Source organism: Athalia rosae, chromosome 1 (genome assembly GCF_917208135.1).
Source record: "Athalia rosae chromosome 1, iyAthRosa1.1, whole genome shotgun sequence".
In the NCBI taxonomy this organism is placed as follows: domain Eukaryota; kingdom Metazoa; phylum Arthropoda; class Insecta; order Hymenoptera; family Athaliidae; genus Athalia; species Athalia rosae.
In genome coordinates this window covers 30,167,757-30,189,136 of record NC_064026.1, presented here as the reverse complement: position 1 = coordinate 30,189,136, position 21,380 = coordinate 30,167,757, and the positions used below count along the sequence as shown (strand labels likewise).

At 48.8% G+C, this 21,380-nt stretch overlaps 1 protein-coding gene across 5 annotated transcripts in view; it reads right to left on the bottom strand.

Annotated features, from left to right (window-relative positions):
• Positions 1–8,822: 8,822 nt before the first annotated feature.
• LOC105683809 (ras-associated and pleckstrin homology domains-containing protein 1) overlaps positions 8,823–21,380 on the bottom strand; it is a 66,077-nt gene continuing 53,519 nt past the window's right edge. For 4 of the 5 annotated variants that reach the window (XM_012396710.3, XM_048648898.1, XM_048648899.1 and 1 more), the window contains 7 exons: positions 15,457–15,627; positions 15,189–15,344; positions 14,871–15,104; positions 14,566–14,795; positions 13,900–14,487; positions 13,431–13,805; positions 8,823–13,342 (listed from right to left, as the gene is read on the bottom strand). In XM_012396710.3, coding sequence (XP_012252133.2) covers positions 11,972–13,342; positions 13,431–13,805; positions 13,900–14,487; positions 14,566–14,795; positions 14,871–15,104; positions 15,189–15,344; positions 15,457–15,627 — 3,125 coding nt within the window. In that variant the 3' untranslated portion in view covers positions 8,823–11,971. Of the gene's footprint in view, positions 13,343–13,430; positions 13,806–13,899; positions 14,488–14,565; positions 14,796–14,870; positions 15,105–15,188; positions 15,345–15,456; positions 15,628–18,152; positions 19,467–21,380 lie in introns of those variants that run through there. The other variant, XM_020851047.3, reaches the window with a different exon arrangement.

The window sequence follows — 21,380 nt, the reverse complement described above, 5'->3', positions numbered from 1 at the left end:
GTTAAAGAGATAGCCGTGTGCAGCAAACGTTACCGTATCGTCCCGGACGTGACGCATATTACACCTAAATTCATTTCCACACGGCCACCTTACGGACCCCCTTCAGAATAATATAATTAAAACGTCGTTGGGGATCGGCGGGACGCGCGCGCGCATGTAAATTTCGTAGAGATTGCCTCGCCACACCTCGGGCTCAGGCACGCCGCGAATGTCCAGCCTGGTCCAGCTAGCGGAGATCCCGGTATTGATCTAGCCTTTCTACCGCCGACTTTCCCCCCACGTTTCCGCCTCCCCGTACGCCTTCTCCCCTCGACCACCACTTTCACTTCTCCCCCGAGCTCCACCTTCGCCTCCTCCACCTTTGGCGAACAACCCCTACGTGTTACCGGGGGCCAAGAGGCCGCACCGTATACGTATATATATACGTATACGTATACGTATACGTATACGCTGCGCGAGGTCCGGCCTGCGAAGCTGCCCCATAGCCCCGAGCTCACTAGCTCGCGAGCACCGCCAAGTTGTTCCCGTTCATTCTTGCAACGCGCTCACCACCCGCGCCACCGAACCACCCTCTCTTTCTCTCTCTCTCTTTCTCTCTTACGACGAGATACTTTTTGTCCTAATAAACGACGGCACGGTGGCGTTCGATAGCGGGGATCGAAGTCCGGGAGTATGTCCTAAAAATGCATACGGTGCACGTTGATGGGTAAAATTATTTATTGCTATTATTGCTTCTACTATCTTTTGCAAATGACCGGCTCGTTAATATTGACTCTCACCGTGCTTGTTGTTGACATAATTTTATAGAAAATTTACTAATTACCTCTTTTTCCGCCGTCTCACCTACTATCGAACGCTGCTATGGTATGGGTATACCCTTCATTAGGACAAAAAGTCTCAGTGTAGCCGGACTATCGACCAATGAAAATTTCCAGGCGAGCAACATCTTTTATCAATGAGAAAATATCGCGGGGCAGGTGAGCGAGGCGTGACTCATTGAGTGAGAAAATTAAAATGAAGCCAACGATAACGATCACCCGTGCTGCTGCTCAGGGGGGGTTGAGGGGGTTGAAGGGGGGGGGCGGTTTAGGGGGGCCAGTAACGCCGCGTATCGTGACGTCAAAGGAAATTCACGTGCCTAGAGTCGAGCTGGCGGAGCGTCGCGATGCCGGAACATTTTCCATTTCCACCGGCGTAATTAGATCTACATCCCAATTTTCCGGGCCAGTGTCCACGGACCGCGAGAGAGCGAAGGAGAGACGAGTGACGGGGGGTGGGGGGTGGGGGGGTAAAAGAAAGAGTGGGGAGAGGCGGCTGCGAAGAAAGCGCAACCGAGAGGGACGGACGTGTGGTCCATGGACCTCGAGCCGGCGCGGCGTCGAGCTCAGCGTCGTTGGGACGCGAGATTAAGATCCGCGGCGATAAGGAGGCTCGCTCTCGTCCTTATCGTTATCTTATTACGGCGGTCGGGGTTCCCTCAAAGTGACGGGGTGAACGTCCGACGTCGGGATACGCCGGGGGGGGAAAAGTTCGCGAAGCCGAGTAGGACGAGGCGGGCGGTACGGAAGAAAAATGAAAGAAAGCCAAGAACCTACCCCACGGTCCATCAGTCATCATATAAAGCGATCTTTCGCCTAGCTCGTCGCTTCTATCCCCGTCACCTCGCGCGCTCTCCTTTCAACCGCGGATACTCGCGAATATATACACACCGCGACCGCGAAAGTGACGACGAGAACTTTTCGCCTGCCAAATCGTCCCCCCTGGTTCCCCACGAATGTCAGAATTGAAAATGCTCTTCGCGAATTTTTAAAGAGACGCTGCTTAAAATTATTTTCGCGAATAAGGAGAGGAGAAAATTCAACGTGTGTATGTGTATACGGGGCAGCTTTTCCGCAAACTTTGTTTGAACCGTATACCCCGAGAAAATTTGTTTATCTCGGCTAGCGTTGGATGCGAGGATGAGTTTCCCGAAGAAAAATTTTCCGACACCCGCCTTATTGTCCGCATTGAAAAATGTTTGGCCCCATTCCACGCGGTGCAAGGATTCCCATCCCTCTGACGAGCCGCTCGATCCTGCCTCTGCCTCCGTCTCGGGAAGACCGCGTCGAACCCGAGCGACTCGGTGCCCCAGTCTTCGAGACTTTGACCCACATCATATCAGTCGTTTTTGCTACCCCGTGCTATAGACTCTACTCGCGGCTTCCTGCCTCCTCTTTATACCCACGCCCGCACGCTTCTCCCTCTCTCTCTCCCTCTCTATGGTATATTTATATCCATATCTATACCTGTATCTATACAGAGTAATACAATTTACGACCGCCGCCGCTTTCCGTATACCGAGACTATTATCTTAATCCCATACATCTGCTTTAAGACGCTCTTAACCGCGCATTTTGCCCACGCTTTCGCGCCATCCCAAAGATATCGTCGAGGGCTACCCTCCCCCCCCCCCCCCTCTTTATCCCCCGTAATGTATATATCCAGCGTTTCCGTCTACGTCAAATATTTGCACACGCTTCGAGTGATATCGGTTCTTATATATATATATATATAAATGTAATATAATAATAAATGGACGTCCCGCGGGACCCCCGCGCTGGACATCGGTGGGTGGTCTCGCGGGCGGCACGTGTAAAACATTATGCTAAAAAATCAAGACGCCCGAGTATACGGATACGCGTGTGGTGTATGGGTGGTCAATTAATTAGGCATTTTGTAGCTCGTTCGTTGGTTTCTGGGAAGTGATATATAATTTCGTATATTATTGCCGATGTCAAAACCGACTTTATTTAAACTATGTGCGAAAGGTTTGTTTTTTTTTTTTTCATTATTTTAATATTTTACGCGTTACGCAAGGCGACGCGTTACGAATCCGCGGTCCTGGGAATCGTTGAATATATCACAAATAAATCGAGTGAATTGAATTAGCATCTTGTTTTTTTGACAACAAAGTCGCCGACACTCCGTGAGAACTATACTCGAGCTGCGGAAAGATTCGACGAAATTTCAACGACCGCTCGGTCGTTGTAACTCACCGATCGGGAGACTTTATTACTGGTGCGTCCGAGCACGCATATCTCTCCATATACCTATACGCATACGTGCAGTTGCGACACGATGCCGCAATACCTTCCAGCTAAACCTTCGAAAGAATTTTTCGTTCTTCGGCAATCGTGGTTCTGAATTTCTTCTTTTTTTTTCTCTCGTTTTTCTTCAAATTAAAAAACCAAAGATCCCGCCGATTTCCTAGCCACCGTATAACGCGAGGTCGTACACCGCAAGGGCCAATAACAAAACAATTCGTGAGACCGCCGGCGGAAATAGGGGGAGGTTTTTTTCATCCCCGTGTTATCGTTTCGCCAAACGTCCGGTTTACAACGTCCTTGAAGAAGGCGACGCGCGTCCAACTGCAAGAGAATCCCGCGCCCCGGTACGGAGAGAGAAAAAAAGGAAATTGGATGCGAGAGGAAATTGAGAATTATCGGGGACGCAACGCGTCGAAATATTGACCGCGAACAACGCGGGACTCTCCTGCTTAGAACAGAGGGTGGTGGGATAGGACGGACAATCTCGCACACTGACCGACATTTTTGCGGTGGCGAGGAATGCCCGTTTGCCGCGGACGCCCCGACGGCCACCTATACCCGTCGTGTATATACAAGCGGCGTGAGATTAAAAATCACCGACACGAGTCAAGAGAGAGAGGAGATTATACGGAGAGAAGCGAGGAGATAGGCGCCCGTGTATATGAGAGGGAAAGTGTTTGTTTTACAACGCATCTCCGAGCTGCAGACACGATATTCGCGGGTACGGGGTCTCCCGCTGCGTGAAATAATCTTATTCCAGGTATACGTATAGGTATACAGAAGTGGCACGGTTGCGGCTGTTTAACAAAGCGATGGAAATCCGAAGGTGGCGAGAACTTCGCGGAAATGACGGTTTTTATAAATTGTGGGGGGTTATATATAAATGTGTACGGCCGGTGTAACTGTATGAGGGGTAAGGGTTCGCCCCCATCAGCTTACTAAGTTGCCCGTGAAGCGTGTATAGGTGGATTCCATCTATACGCCGACGGGGAGAAAACTAGACCGATGGTAATTAATAGTCGCCGTCGAGCCACGTCAGATCCTTTTTTCTAACGTCAGCTTCTTCCTGCGAAAACCGCAGACGATGCGGTCGCTCTCATCGCGACGGTCTTTAGATTGTTATTATCTCACGTTTGCGGTGGGTCTCGTTAAATCGAACGCAGTTTCCTCAATTCCTACCCTCGACTCTTCCGTACCCGACGGAGCCAACGGAGGGCAACAAACTGTCTCGCTTCTACACTCTCCTTTACATTTATACTACCGCTGTTTCCCGATGGATCACTTTCTCACCCCGCTTTCCGGTCTAGTAAAAAAAAAACATTTCAAATTTCAAAACTTCTCACAGGTCGATTGCGTTGAATTATAAAATAAGCAACGAAATGAAAGTGTTGATTCGGTATATCTTTTGCCAACATTTTTGCGCCTCCATCTAGCCTTGAGGATTCCAAATTTTTTCGTTACTGCATAGGTTATTGGTATATTCTCATTTCGATGTTGAATATCAGCCGACGATATGACGCTGCGTACACGTAATTCCGTGGAGGTCCGAAGAGAAAATTTATGATCGTGACACGACCTCCGAATTGCAGAGAGAGAGAGAGAAAACAAAAAAAAAAAAAAAAAAAAGGAAGAACGAATGAGTGAAAATAGAAGAGCGCGAATGGATAGAAATCAAATTGCAGGAGAACCAAAATATAAGCGGGAAGGACGAGGCGACGGTTCTTCTAATGCAAGAGCAAAGATACCGGAAACGTGCTCGGAATTCACCGACAAAATGAAACGCGGTCATTCTCGCGGTCTTCGGAAATAACACCAGAGTATCCGCGACCCCGTCGGGTGTTTCCCGTTGGCGGTTGAAAATGGAAGGGCTGTTATGACGTGAAAATGTGCGACAAACGTTCGGGAGAATGACATCGATCTCATCGAAATAAGGGAATAAGAGATTCGTAAGAGTCTCAGCGGCCTCCGCCTCATTTTCCCGTTATCTCGATTGTTTCGAGTACAACATATCGAAGCCCCGAGGGTCTCCGGGTTCGCGTCAGCTGCTAACTCGCTAACGAGACTCCGCTTGGCGCGAATGCCCGTAAATTCGCGGCGAGGCCTTCGATTGCAAGCTGGAAGCTCCGCTCTCGCGTCGCGTACGGTAAAGCCAGCCCAGCGCGTAGTTCGACTCGGTTTCTGGGACGATTTCGCCCAGTTTGAGACGGTTTAACTCGGTTTAAGGTAGTCGCCATCAGACGCACCGGTCGCGGAGCGTTCGCCTCGTAAAATTATCCGTAATAAAATTGTGATTTACGCACGTGTTCCTGGAAAGGAGACCAAGCGGACGGTAAACAGTAGAATATAAGGAACGACGCGAAGAACCGCGCGAACGAGGAATACAGAGTTCGCTTCACGGTCGGTCGACGGCGACTGACCTTTAAGAGTAATTATTATTTTCGCGAAATCGGCGAACGCCGCGAGACCCTGAGATCATTGTGAATTATTCTTTGTTTGAACGCCGCTGAATATTCGCGAGCTTTATACGTCGTAAAATTCGTAGAGTTGGGAGATCCGATTCTCGCGTTGAAATGATCCGACGGCCGTCCTATAAGTCATCGACTTTCGAGGCCATCGCGTATCTTCGATCTCGTCGACGGGACTGTATACGCCTGATTAAAATGCCTGTACCGAACTCGCTGCTCCTCTAATGAAAATTATAAATCCGGCTAGCTGAATATTACGGCGAATTTACGAAAAAAAAATTGTACGGTACACGGGTCGATCTTCGATAAGACTGAAGGTAAAACCTGACGTTCGATTTGAGTACCTAGGCCGACGTAGTGCGGGCGAGATGCTCCCGTACTTTCAGTTTCCGGAAAAGCGAGAGCTATCTACAGCACGAATATAAGGTACATGTACAGCGGATAGGTATAGGCGGCGAACCTCGGCAACAGGGAGAAATGATAGAGGGCAAGGTGATGGGGGCGGGATGTTACAGAGAGGGGGGGGGGGGGGGGGGGGCGAAGAGGAGCATAGAGTAAGGAATAGTGGCGGACCGAGGTGGAGGCACCGCGAGGCGCGGGAGGAGCGTAAACCCTACTATGGCGAGCACACGACACCCGCGAGTCGTAAAACGAAACTGTAAAACTAAGGGCCCGTTTTCCCCCCTGTACCACCTTCTCGCACCCCGACCTGCCACCGCCTACTCGCGTACCAATTTCGCCGGCGTCCTCTCTCTCTCTCTCTCTCTCTCTCCTCTCCTTGCCTCCTCCTCCCTCTCCGCTCTCCGCCGCTCCGTCGGACTGTACTAACCAGTTCGCCGTAAGACTCCGTAGCTACGCGGGGCGGGGGTGGGGTGGGGTGGGGGAGGAGTGGCGAGGGTGAGCGAGAGGGGGTCAAAGCAGTTTCGATTCCCTTGGAGCTAGAGTTCCCGTTGGTCCGCCGGTGCTAAACTCGACGCGATCGACCGAGCGTCGGTGGTCGACGTCCAAATTCCAAATTGCCCTCTTTACTCTCTCGCTCTCTCCCTCTCCCTCCCCCTGCCCCTCCCCCTCCCCCCGCGCGCAAAGCCTCTCTCTTCATTTTCCTTTTCCCTCCACTCTTTTCCTTTCTCCCTTTTGCTTTTCCTTCCCTCTTTACACGCGGGGCGAGAGGGTGGGCAAAGTCCGCGCTCTCTTGCTCCGACTCCGTTCTTTGTGCCTACGAAACCACCTCCTGCACGTGCAGTTCTCTTTCGCCTTTTGTCTTTGCGAACGGTCTTTCCAAGGCGCCGCAAAATTTTGTCGAGGGAACCGAGTTCCGGTCTACCTTACCCATGTACAGTCCGACAAATTTGCTCTTCACTTTCCGTACCCGCGGCAGGATTTAATTTATCCTTTGTAACGCACCGCGCGCGGCTCTACCCTGCTCGCGGACGAATATTTATTTACTCTCGTTACGTTACGCTCGCGTACACGCGTCTTGTAAACTACGATATTACCCCGACTGACCGGGAATCTATCGCGCGATGTCACGATGTCGGAATAAAACGCTAGGTGCGTCTGCCGCGAATGATTCAACGAAATTCGGGCGACGCTATTCTAAACTTTTATTCCCCATTAAGTTTCTGAATTTAGGATGTGCACGTGGACAGCTGACAGCTGTACACCCCCAAGTTTCTATCACTTCGCACGAGATCGCGATCAAACGGTCATAAAAGTGGTCACGCGCGACCGATTAAACGGGTAGTAAACATTTCGCGGACCTCGAACACCTTCCGGCGTAAATTCGCTGTTAAAATTATCGAAGCAACGGAAGCAGAAAGTTTTAGAAAATTGTAGAAATAGGAAATTCAACCAGTGGGCGGAGGGACGTCGACGTGAAATGAAAACGAGCCGCGGGTCTCGAAACATTGCGATCTAGGATCGCGAAAGTTTCGGTCTGCGGCGAGGAGCGCATAGACGCGAGCGTGTATTCATAAAACTTGGGGAGTTTCACCCCCCGAATTTTTATCTCCCGACGCGCCTCGGTGTCAGTATCCGCGGATCGACGTCGCCCTGGTATACATCTCGACTCACGCAGGTTCGCCCATACGCCCCGCTTTTGACTGCTGCTAGAAAATTCAATCTAGTAAAACTTTATGTGCGGCAGGCAGCTCGCATACGGGGATGAACCGGGCCCCCCCCCCCCCCCCGCCCCCGAGAAGGGTGTCGACGGAGGGCGAAATAGGGTTACAGGTTGGGGGGTGGTATTAGAAGCGAACGCATTTTATTAAGGCGGTTTATGACCAAATGCCGGGGGCATATATTCGCTCTCGTCTCATATGCGAATCTACTTTCTAGGAACATATTCGTCTGCGCCGTGTACTTTAGTGCTCCGTGGGCGATCCACGCGCAGGAGCGAAGCTTTTCCGATCGGAAGGGCGCCCGCCGCGCTACTAAATATGCGGTTAAATACGAGAGCGAAAATAGCGAACCACAATTCCGCATGAATGGATAAAGGCTTATGTATAATTGAGGAGATTCTTCTTGTCGTCAAAACGGTGTAATAGCTGGGAGCCCGAAAAGCTTTCGATTGCTGCCGCACTAACGGGAATGAGAGAGGTAAATGGTGCATGAGGTAAATGCCTTCGCTTTTAGGCATATTCAAAGTTTCAGGAGCCACTTGGACTTTTGCTCGGGGGGGAGAGGGAAATTTCATTATTCCAGATGGTTGCAGATTGGGAGAGGATGATTATGTATTGTTCCCTGCAATTACGCACGCGGGTGTCGAAAATTTCTAAGAATATTCCCGACCGTTTTACGTATTTTACAAACTTCGTCGACGGAAGTTTTCCCTCACCTATACTCGTTGCAGCGATGTCGAAACTAAAAAAAAAAAAAAAAAACGGTGTCGTTTCCCACGACTGGAATCAACCGCCAAATTTGTCGTCGAGTATCCTGGAATGATACAAAAATATCGTGCGACCCGCATCTGTCGGTGCCATCGTATACCTGGTGTTGGGAATTTTCGTAGCGATAAAGTTACCGCTTACCGATCGCCAAAGGCGTTGTTAAAAAGCTCAGTAGCCGACAGCGGCACGTGCAGCGCCCAGAGAGTAACCAACCATTCCTCGAACGTTTACCACTCGCAGAGCCGGTACGAGATTTTTATTGATCGAGGAATCTGGGAAGATGTCTGGGAGTTTTTGATCTTCGATCGAAAGAGTTTGACCTTTTTCGAACCGACTGTTTTTTTTTTTTGTTTTTTTCTAGGATGAGTAGGTAAAGATTTGTCTGAAATATACGAAAAATTTATTTACATAAAAACATGAATATAATACCTACAATATTTTAACTGCCGCGCATTTTTTCTGTATTCGTACTCATATAATAATGGGCGCTGAATATCAAAATAAAAGTATTGTCACAATTATAAAAATAAAAATGTGGCGAAATTATTACCGTTTGCCTTTAGGCTCGAAAAAGCATTACAAGGTAATTCGAAAGCACAAATGAGGTGTAGCTCGTAATGGATGGTATGTAATGGTCAAACGTCTTGTGAAAACAATTTTTTAAATTGTGACAAACGATATTTTTGATGTGTACGATTTTTTTGTTATTTTTTTTTTTTTTGTTATTTTTTCTCTCATTCATAAATAGTGTGTTTATATTAATCAATTATAATATTTTCAATAAAAATTTTTCTCGTAGTACCATTCGTTACAATATTTACAAAAACATACGTACAACTTAATTATAATTTAAAAAGATACGATATATGTAATAAAAAATTTCGTTTACAATAATATAATTCAGAATTCAAACAATGTCTGCCAATTGCACTATGTGCTCGCCAACGAGCAATTCATTTAAAATTTTCATTCGCTATCAATTTCAATAATTCGATATTTCTCTTTAGTAATTTATTCAAATCTTAGGGAACATTATTTGTCTAGATCGCGGAAGCGGATTCATTCCTTGGACAGGTTGCGAGACGCCACGCTTCGTGAAGCTGAAATTTTACCTAGAGGAATTTTCGCCTAAAAAAGTTTACGAAAAGAAAATTTCAATCGACCCCGATTACCTTACCTTATGAGATTTGAAAAAATTTTCAAAAAGATATCGTCAGACCGGCATCGAATGAAAGGTAGCGAAGCAACCACGAGGATGACGATAAGTGAATGAATAAATGGACTGCGTCGAAATTTATATTCGTACAAAGGTAATGAAAGTGAGCTCACAATTCGGCGGTCTATACATTACATCATACGTATAATAATCGTGTCGAGTTATCTCATCGATCGACACATAAAAAAATCTCATTACTGTGGTCGTTGGCTAATAAATAGAGTTTATTTTCATGTTAAATATCGTTATTTTTTTTTTCGCATTTTCCTAATTACGCGTTAATTATGTATTTATTATGTATGCGGGTAAATTAATCAAAACCTACGACACGCAGGTCGTTTCCACCTTTACGCGAGTGCACGGTATCTGTTAATTATTATCAGCAAATCGTCGGTTCTTCGTCATTATTTATTAATATTATGTACCTTTTTTGTAGTGTACGAGATAACTTGAAACGTAAAACTGAAATTCGGAATTCGGAATTCGTTAATTTTCCTCCTGATGCATCCCCGACATAATTTTTATCATGCAAGGCGCGAAAAGTACTTTGGCCGTAAATAGAACGTGTACGCTCTAACATTTTCGAAAAGAACCATCTCACCGTTGAAAGATTTTTTCCTTTCGTACAGTAGAAATTCCATTTTTTTTTCATCATTTGCGAAATTCGAAGGGCACGTACAATTGCACGTACATCAAATTTAATATCAAATCACCGAGCGTCTCTGAATTACATGCAATTATAGTCCTTGATCGATACTGAATATAATATGGATAGTTTTACAGTTGCAATACGGTCATTTACCTATGACATTCGAACAATCAGCAGAGCAGCACATTTACTATTACAACTATATATAGGTATGTGTGTGTACGTAAATTATTCCCTCGAATTCCTCCTCTGTTAATTAAACAGGCGCACGGCACATACGCACAAATAATTATACGAATACACGTATATCCAGCATAGGGGAATATACGATACGCGTATAAAAAAATTTGTGGACATACTACACATACAATATGTAGTTGTAGGTAGGTATACGAGTTTTACGAGTAGGTAGGTAGGTACGGTTGGGTTTATCCTTTATCTTTACGTTATTTTATATAATTATATATATATATATTTTTTTTTTTATCCGCTTTACTAACTTACGTATTCCGAATTTATTCACGATGCATATTGGTTATTCGGTATTTTCTCTAACTAGATATTTATGTATATCGTTATCAAAAAATGGCATAAACGAGATCTTGGTTGTAAAAACTGTCCGATAGTAATCGTATATTATGGTATATTAAACGCGTAGTAGGTATACTCGTTAACGGAGTTCAGCAAATGCGACGCGAAAACTACCCAACGTACGGACGCGACGCGTACAAACTTATAAACGACACATCGAAGTCCACCTATATTCATCTAGCCTATCATATCCATAATCCGTTAATCATTCGGACTCTAGGGTGTCGTAAACGGCGGTAAATATCGCGCATGATGCAATCGTGCGTCTCCTCGATGGTAGAATGTGGTCCGGAAAATAATGTAATCAACCGAAATTATTACTCTCTGTAATAAAAATTAATCCAACGGAAATATCGCGCTCCCAGAGACTAGAGGCATTCCTCACTACCTGTTTTGGCACCGGTTGATAGTCAACGCTGGAATACCCAGAATTTTTTGCATTTTTCTTCTACACCGATACGAACGACTAATGAATGAAATTCCGGAACACTTTGTAGCTCCACAGAACGGTTGTGCGATGTTGCGTCAAATTATCAACGTATGAGTTTCTTTTTTTCGTTTTCTTCTATTTTGTGTTTGTTTGTCTGTTTTTTTTTTCTTATACGAATAATTTTGTATGAAGAGTCACAGTGTATAAGAGTGTAACTATATAACGTTTGTAAAGCACCTTGATTAGAAAAAAAAAAAAAAAAAAACTTGATGTTCTACGTGTTAGATGAAGTATACAAAGGTATCTCTGCGTCGAGAGTACCGAAATCCTGTAATCACCTCGTCCTTCCCGTCGATCTGTTCTCTCGCTTACAGGAAGAAGATTGCGCGCTTTGCCATTTACAAATTTTCTACGGCAAGTCCAATGTTTCCAGGGGGCTTCGATCGTCGCTCGAATCAAGACTCGTGTACTCCTACAAGTGGCACATGGCAGTGATAATTATCACGAGCCCTGAAACGAGCACCGGTGAACCGGCGAAATCGGATCAATGTTTCCACGAGGTGCAGAGACAGCATCTCCACCATTGACGGACACGATCTTCCCCCGGCGTTTCTTCTTCTAAGCGAGATTCGATCGTTGGCTATTGTCAGTGCATGGCCCTCGTCGTGAGGTGAGTGGTGTCGGCCCTCTTGGGAGGAGGTGGGGGTGGGCGCCTCTTGCCAGCGATCGCGTTCGCGATATTGTTCGTATTGACTTCGTCCGCGAACCTGACGCCACCCGCGTGCCTCGTGGGACTGTTCGCGTACTCTACCGGGGCGTTCGGGTCCGTCGCGTAGACATTTTCGTAAAGATTGTCAGCCCCGTAGTGTTCCTGGACCCAATTCGATACGTTTGTCTCCCTGTAGTCGGCAATGGCGGGCGGAGGATCCCGAAATCCGAGAACTTCGTGGGGCGTTGTGGTTGTGTCGAGTTTGCACTTCTGCGCCACCTGCCACTTTTTCCTCATCACCCTCTGGAGGTCTTTGAGGAAGTCCCCGGGCGGCGCTTGGTCGGATGCCGCGAGTTTCTTCGGTGACGTTAATTTCGTGCTGTCCGACCTCCTCGGGGGCATCGGTTTCCTCTGAGGGAGCGCCGGACTCCCGGGTTCCTGCTGCGGGGGTAAATTGAAGGATATCTTCTTCCCGGTACCAGTTTTCGCCTTGGGAGACGTCGGAGGTTCTTGGATCGTGACCCTCCTCTGCGGCTGAGGACTCGACGCGGCTTTAAGCTCGGCGAGGTACGGCGGGGCTGCGTAATGGCCGCTCCCCTGCTTGAGAGCGCTCCTGCGTACGGTGTCCATGTTCGGATTCGGCCTGATCGGTTGGCTACCACTCATTTGAAGGGACCCTCCGTAGATGGATTCGTTTTTAGAGTTTTGCCTAGATGGAATGGAATTATGCTGCGTCCCGTAAGCCGGGGGTGGAACGAAGGGGGGAGGAACCGCGGCGAAGCAAGGAGACCCCGGATTCCCGTACGTGGGCGTACTCGGAGTGGTAGGCGATGTCGGTGCCATCGTCGTCGTGTAGGAATTCGTCGGAGTCGAGCAGTTCGATCCGTTCGAGCTGCCGGTGCCGTTGGAGCCGTGGAGCGTGGGGCTACCGGGATAAATTTGCCCGTTGTTTTGCGACGCGTAAATCTGAATTCCGGGTCTGGGCGAGCGCGTGGGCGTAACGTCGGGGGAAAGCGAATTTGTTGGGGTCGATTGCTTGGGCCTGGCGCGTCTTATCGTACCAGTTTCCCCGACGAGAGGACTCGGCGGCGGAGGGAGCGACGCGAGGCTCAGCGAGGAGCCGGTCAAGTCGGGACTGTGGCAGGTCGGAATTTCACCGGGAGCGGGAGGAGGAGGGAGACTGTCCAGGGAGAGGTTCGAACGGAACATTTCCGGGGGTGGCGGAGGAAGCGGTTCACCGTCGAATTCCGCGTCGTCGGTGCCCCTCGGTGGCGACGGGGGCGGAGGAAGCGACGTTATTGAATCCATCTGTAAAAGAATCGCGGCGAATTAGCGAACCGATCAGCCAATTCATCGTGAATCGGAAAATTCTGCTCGCAATTCACATCAGACTTACCATACACTGCTGGATTGGACTAGTCGGAGTTTTGGGCTCGATATTTTCCGTCCTGGAGTAAATTATGGGGCTATTTCTCTCCCTGACCGGAGTACCGGGTGGCACGGGACTGACGGGGGTGGCGTTTCCCGACCTATGATGCCTTTTCAGAGTTCCCGAGCCATCCGAGTCGGTTCCACTTCTCCGCCGGCTGTGCCTCCTGGTCAGAGTTCCCGATCCCGAACTCGTCGGACTCGGACAACTGTCGGGTTCGTCGCGGACGGTCTCGCCGACTTCTTTGAGCTGCCGCGTTATGGAGGTCAACGGTAGCTTCGGGTTCATCGATGGCTTTCGCTTTATCGTACCCGTAGGAAATTCGCCGCACTCGAACGCCACCTGAATCAGAAAACGCGATCAGACACCAGAAAAAACCTAGCGAAGTGGAATCCCACAGTGAACGGGACATCCGATGAAAACGTTGTCAATTTACCTCGCAACTGCTGGGAGCTCCGTCGGACATGCAGCCCGACGAACTCGAGCTACTAGCCCTGCTGAGTCTGCCCTCGTTAACGACGTGCCTGGAATTCTCCGTGAATTGTCTGGCGTTATCGTTGGTGGTATTGTACTGAGTCTGATTGGGAGGCGTAGCGATTGAGCTAACGGAGCATGAACGCGCATGAGCCAAAAGATCGAGATCTTCTTGCGCCAATTCGTCTACGAGGGTTCTGTAATTTTCCATAAGTTGTCTTCCGTACTTCGCTATCCGAATTCCGATCATCCATCGTTCGAGAGCGGCGCTGTCTTCGGCGCACAAAAACTTTATGTACTTGGTCGATTTTGGCTGCTGAAGACGAGGGTGTTTAACCGCGAAACAGAAGTCGGTGGGCGCCTTGTACTTCTTTTTCCATCCCACCCCGTAGTAAACTTGGTTGACGTCGAACGTTGCCAGGCATACCAAGTCCCTCGCGTTTCTTGCCTTCTCCTTCGGCCAGTAGTAAAGACCCGACGCTCGCAGAATGAAATGGTACCGCTTCCACCCTTTCTTACTGTCGGATTTCAGGTAAAGCGGACCTTCGACCTGCAATCATTGGATCAGTCTCAGTAGTGATCGGCGGAAATCCCGGCGATGCGGAACGGGTGCGGAATACCCCCTTACCTCAGGTACCCCGACGTTGCTGCTGGAAAAAAATTCTTCGAGTAGTATGTTACGCGAATGGTCGTCGTACTCGGCGCTACTTCTGTCGGACGGACCGAGCAGGAATTTTTCCGGTGTGAGGAAGAGATGAGTTTTGTCGGGACGTTCCATGAAGAGCAATTTGTTCTTGGAGTCTCTCGTCCACAGGAGAAGATTCTCCACCAAAAGTTCGTGGTCCTCGTAAACTCTTTCTGCGGATAAGAAAAGTTAAGTAATTAGCGCTTTGTTGAATTCTGGCGAGTGGATGGAGTCCCAAAAAATCGTACCCATGAACAGATCGGGGAGGTGTTCGACCACCGCCCACTTCGGATCCATCGGGACGTGGTTTTTGTCAGCTAGGAGTCTGCAGACGTGTGCAACGCTCATCCCTTCGTCGACGAGGAGACTTTTTCCGCTACCGTCCAGAGTGAAGGCTTTGATGAAAAGTTTTTGCACGCTGGCCTCGCGAATTTTCTCGAGCGCCAAACGAATTTTTTCCGCTTTGGCTCGCCCCGCAGCGTCTACGCGATGACCGAGAAGACTTCTATTAGCCACGCGATCCGGTTGGACACGCCGTAAGATCTACGGTGTTGCAACAAACTTACCCATGAGGTGATGCGGCTGCTGCTGGGGAACCGTGTGCATCGTGTTCTGAGGTGGTTTGTGTCCAGATCCGCTGCTGCTGGCGGAACTCTCGCTCGATAGCATGGAGACGGTGTCGGAAAAAGCGCTGTCGTTGTCAGGACTGTCGGTCCGCATTCCTGTGGGTGAGAAAAAAAAATCGGGCTCTCCAGTATTCGACTCCGGCGGACTCGGATATCGACGGATCTCTAGGACGAACGCGCGAGAGGGTGATTTTTTTTTTTTTTTTACCTCCGTCATTTTTCCCGATGTCCGTATTCTCTGCGGTGTTGATTCTGGCGCTGTTCGGTCTCCCCTGTCTCTGGGAATCGGGTGCCGGCGTCGCCGCGATATCGCCGTCGCATCTCCTCTCGAGTGCGCAGAGTTCGCCGAGTATAGCGTCCAAGTCGACATCTTGCGAGTCTGGAAATGCACAGCGTGGAATCAGGTGGTGGCCGGCTAAGCCGGACGAGAAATTCTACGCGCCGTCTCAACTATTATCTTCGCCCTAAGTTCCCGCGCGCGCGTATACGTATTATTCCCTGGTATATAATTCGAACAGTTCTTTTGCAAGCGCGCCGCGGTGGAACGGGAACCGATAAACGTCCGACTTGCGCCGCTGCCGATTACGTGCGGCTTATTCTATACTTGCAGCTCGGTGCGAAATGGCGCAACCCACGGCTGCAGCTAATTTATCAAGAAAACCAGTTTTACACTAATTGCCGGCCGCAACTTAAGGATATTTCTTCTTTCTCTCTTCGTTACACCCTTTACCGCGCCTATCTCGCGAGCACGGCATCTCCGAGGATTGCGTGGCTAGAAATGTACACTCGGCACACCGAGGGCGGATGTCACTTTTTGCCCCGCGAGAGGTACAACGTATACCTATACGTACACCTCTCGAATGTAAAAACCTGGAATTCCGTACGACTGCGGTATACCCCAGAGTTTCAAGGCCGTCGCGGATATCCTCTTCCAACGCATTGACTGCAGCAGAAGAGTGTAACGATGAAATGGGATTTATTTGCAATCCTTCGCCTTATCCCGGGTCTTGATCGAAAACACAGTGGGTATACGCTCGATATACGCGAACTCCGTACAGGCAACGAGTATACTATACGAAGTTTATAGGCCTGCGCCGTTGACTCCGGTGTCTTATCAACGTGAGTAATTACTCCAGCGAGTTAATGCGTGGAAGTTTTGTTTTTATTTCTAGTTACAACTTCCATTTAAACTCATCAACTAATCGCGCATTTCATGTTCCGTGCAACGGTCACCGCTAATTCTATTTCACCTGCGTTCTCTGCATAGCAGACATCGCGTGTCCGTAAAACCCTTCGCGATCACGAGAATTTTTACATTCGTTCGTTTTCGGGAATGAAGGGTCGGTGTGTACAGTTAAACCGCAGCGCGGGGCAGCTACGAGATGTCCCTTGCGTAAATAAATCGTCCTCCCCATTATATTGTATACGTAGATCATAGACTCCCTCGCCCTTATTGTTCGTTCAGTTCGTTTCTTCGTTCATATCTACTCGGAACGCTAATTAGGGTAATTATACCGCATTAATGTATATCAGGTTCGGCGACTCCTCGACGAAACGACGACGTAAGAGTGCTTCGCATTTTATGAAACTCTTCAGCGTAGCCTGCACTTTTTACGATCCACATAGAAAACGCGAGGTGGGCAATAACCGCACGTTCGTTATTGAGGACACCGATCAAAAGCTACGAATACCCATACCGTAGGTAATAGTAAAGATTCCACGAGTACGCGGTGCATATATGCAGATACATTCAACGCTCTAACCGACCACGCTATGAACTCGTATTGTTTCGCGCTTATAATGTAATTCGATAACATTAAAATGCCGACGCGATATGCATTCGCGACACATAACATCGCGTGGAGAAAACTGGATACGAGGGACCCCCACAGTGCTCGGGCTCTTGTGCGGCGTGGTAAGAGAAAAAAAAAAAAAAAAACCTGCAGAGGTTTTAATTTTCGATTCAATCTTGTTACAGTTTTTTATTTTTTTTTATTTTTTTCTCCTTCATTCTCATTTTCAAACCGGTCGAGTACGACTCGTTGAGCGTAATTCGGGCGATTCAAGTGATTCAAGTGGACGTGAAGGCGTAACATTCCATCGTGTATACATATGTATAACGTGTGGCGCACGCGCGTCACACGGTAGCACACGCTACAATTCAGGGCGCGTGGGATTTTTGACTCGCCGTCTCTTCGTCTTCGTGTGTATTTTATTCATCGTCGGTTATCGTACCCCTACAATGAAAAGCAGCGACGTATATATTTCTAGGTACGTCCACCGACAGTGATATCACCTTATTTAACAGATAACGCGATAATGAGGCGCTCCGGACTTCGAAAGCACCTTTTCTCTCCGTCGAGTATAATCGTGATCTCATGCTCGATTCGTCGACGCGCGTTACAGGGTTCACTAGTCCGATATTTCATCTTTCGGGGAAAAATCCTGATCACGCGCCCGATCAACGAATGAATTTGTACGCCAAGAGCGTACACCGCACACATGTACGGTATGCGGCAGGGTGCGAGTCGGGCACTTGGGGACAACGGGACGTTGAATGGGAATGCGTATTCCGGTCACATGTAACTAAGACCTTTGAAAAGATGCCTCAAACAAAAGGGGCCTGTCAAAGATCCAGGCGAAGAAAAGAAAATGGGGAATAGAGTAAAGTGAGTTCATACGCTGGATACGTACATACGTATAGGGAAACCGAGACCCTGTACGCGCCGCGCCGACGTTCAGCGTTTGGGTTAACACGGAGGCGAGGAGTGCAGCGAACGGACTCGCGGAGAGGAGAGGCGAGAGCAAAGTAAAGCAGAGACTGAAAAAGAGGGGAATTAGAGAGGGAAAAGGTAAAAATGTGGAGAGTAAAGCGAGATGGCTTTGTCCGTGAGGGAAAATTACCTTTGATGGTGAAATATCCCAGAATGCTCTCGTTGCTTCCAGGATAAACGAGCATTTTTAATAGAAGTAATTCGCTTTTCAAATTCACCGGCCCTCCCTTCTCCACGGAGCGCTGGAGACGCGAGATACTCGCAGGCGGGGTTATAATTAATGGAGCGATTGATTAATATTCGCGATGAAAAAAAGCGCAGCGAAACGAAGAACGGTGACTTTTTCTCTCCTGCGGACCGCCCGAAAACTCCAACGTTGACGCGGACATCGAAGCACTGCACCTGTGCACTAATCGTTCCCCTGGCATTTTTTTTTTTTTTTTTTTTTTTTTTTTAATCACCGATCATCCGATATACGGAGTATCGCTCATAAGTTCGATCGACGATGAAAAGGAAAGCGTGCGGAGGATATCAGGAAAGAGGATATCCACGCGTTACGGTGAGCGCGCACATGCTCTTTTTCACGTCAGTTTTTCGCTCTCCGGAATCACGGAATTCACCGAGAAAGAACTTTCGACCGAATCGAGATTAGGTAATTCCGAGGAGGAAATAAAAAGGCGAGCTGATCGAACGGGTACGCGACGGTTCCCCCGATCAGTTTCCCTCTTCGTATCGGTGAATTTATTAATTACGTATATGAAATTCCGTAGCACAGCGTCGCCGTCGCGATTTTACCTCCGGCTAATTTAACGTTCTTTCACTTTCGCAGGCGTTTTCACTCGCGACGTATAACCACCACCACCACCACCGCCTAGGTATACGGCTACTCGCAGCGACACGGCTACGACGCGAGCCAACCAACGGCACCGAGACGAAGGGATGAAACTGCAGAGGCCACAAATATTTTGCTTGCGTAGCGCGAAACGCGGCGTCGCATGTCGTCGACGAGGAGGGAAGAGGAGCAGGGAAGGTAATGAAAATATGAAGAGGCGGGAGGCGGGGAGGGTACGTCACGCTACGCGAAAAAATTACAAAGCTAACGCGCGTTACTCGCTACGCGAACCAAGCGAAATTTGGTTTTTTCCCCAGGTAACCGAATGTAACGCAGGCCGTGTACCATCTACACAACCTGGCGGTGCGACGTGCACGTGCGATAGCGAGTAACTAGCGGCGAGTCGCCCGGCCGTTCGTTCCCCTGCTTCGCTCCGCGGCCGGGGTCTTGAGGAGGATGTGTTGGTGGTACCGAGGCACGTATACCCACGTTACGTTACGCCTCACAAGCGTGCGTCGGGCCGCGCTGGCCCCGCGTATGACTTTGCTTTGCCCGGTTTAACACATCGTCATGCGCCACCACGCGACCAACACCACCTCGCATTACGCGTTTTCCTCTTCTATTTTCTCTTCCTCCTCTCCACTTGTCCTTTCCTTTCATTCTCGTTCTCGTTCTCGTTCTGCTCGGGCGACATGCGTCGCCGAACGGGCGAGGAGGAACGCGCGCGTGCATTCTGTGCAGAGGCGCACCGTGCAGTATAAACGTGTGCGTGACGCGATCGCACCGGTCATCTCGCGGCATTGTCGTAAGCTCGATCCGTCCGCGGGACTTGTAACCCATTGGAAGTGCGCCGTGTTCGATCGAAAGCTCGACGGTTTCGATCGCCGTCAAGATTACGCTTCGACGTAACGTACGACGATACGAAGCAAGAGCAAGATCGGAGCGGAGTCGGTTCTCTCTCTCTCTGTGTGTCTCCGAAGTTTATTCGCAGGTGATTCGTATCTTCCCACGAGGACGATCACCTCGCGCCCGCTCGCATCGCCGCGTATACATATATCGAAGCAGAGGCATACGGCAGCGCGATCAATTAAGCGCTAACACCAGTCGTCGTTTCGACACACGGTCGGTTCATATATATATATATATATATTCTTATTGACGTTCGCCGTCCGATCGGTGGACGTCTACACTGTTCTACGGGCGTGAGAAATAATTAGTTACCCTTACGCACCCGTTGTGAATCGGAGATTCCTGATGAAAAAAAAAAAATTTCTTGCGTCATTCGAGAGGAAAAATCGAATTTTTGGATCAGCACGAGCTAAACCCCGTCGTACCTCCGTTTCACTTGTAGGGAACCTTTGCGGATGTCGATGACTCGCCGTAAGATATATATGTATGTATATCGGTTTCGTAGGCGAGCTTACGTCGCTTGAGTAGCCCACCGGAGGCTACGAAATGATATTTTTTTGCCGAAGACAATAGCGAATAAAAAAATCGCCGTTTCGACGAGTAGTCGGTAAGAACATTGCAGAAGCAATTGTCGCCGTTCACCTTGAAAGCGGGAAAATCGCAACGGACTGCCTACGCTCTGAGCGTGTACGTGTATATTTAATTTCACGCGGCTATAGGACGACTACCGAATTCCGTGAAGCAGCGATACACGTACCGTGCGTTACAACGTGGTCGATTCGTTCAATTAACTAACGAGCCCCGCCCTGGATCACGCGCTGACCCTTACGCATATGTTGTTATAATATACTCCGTGATAAGTGTACGCTTTATGCCCGCGTCTGCCTCGACCTCCTCGCCCATATCGACGAAGCTCCATTCTTCTTCGTCACCCCGGGAATAGAGAAAATATACGAATCGACCGATGCGCATCGAGAGAAAAAAATTATTCCGCATATCTTTGGACACCCCGTCGGAATCATCCTCCGATACACAAAGCATCGAGTCCAGATCCTTCCGCAGGGGTGAGGGTCTCTTTATCTATAGTTCTATCGCAGAAGGTTCTCGTTTACGATCACGACGTACAATTCATTCGGTAAAGGTCAGGATGCTGCGACTGCAAAGTTCTTTTGATTGTCGTCGTCAAAATCGTTTCTGGAGTGAACGCTCGTTCCGAGACCGCGTGACCTTTGATTGCGAGTTGACTCTCGAGTTTAAAAAATGAAGGAACGTTCTCTGGCTCGTCGGAGCGGGCATCGAATGAATCGACGATTATTTTGGCAACGTATAAATCCGGCGTGAAAGCGTACCCATCAACGAACGATTAAGAAACCGTAGAGTGGAGAGCAACCGTTTGTAACGGTGTGCAACGTAATTACGACGAAGCATTCACCGGCGAACGTCACCGTCCCAGTAGCGTCACGTCACTTTCGCCATCTATGTTTCGTTACCTAACGTCGCGCGAACGACCCAGCGCTGCACGAGCCCCCGTTGTAGGCCCCGGCTCTCGACGGGGGATATAATAACGAAAGGTCGCAAAGTCGGCGTGGTCGAATCTGTGACAGTAGGCGGGTAATG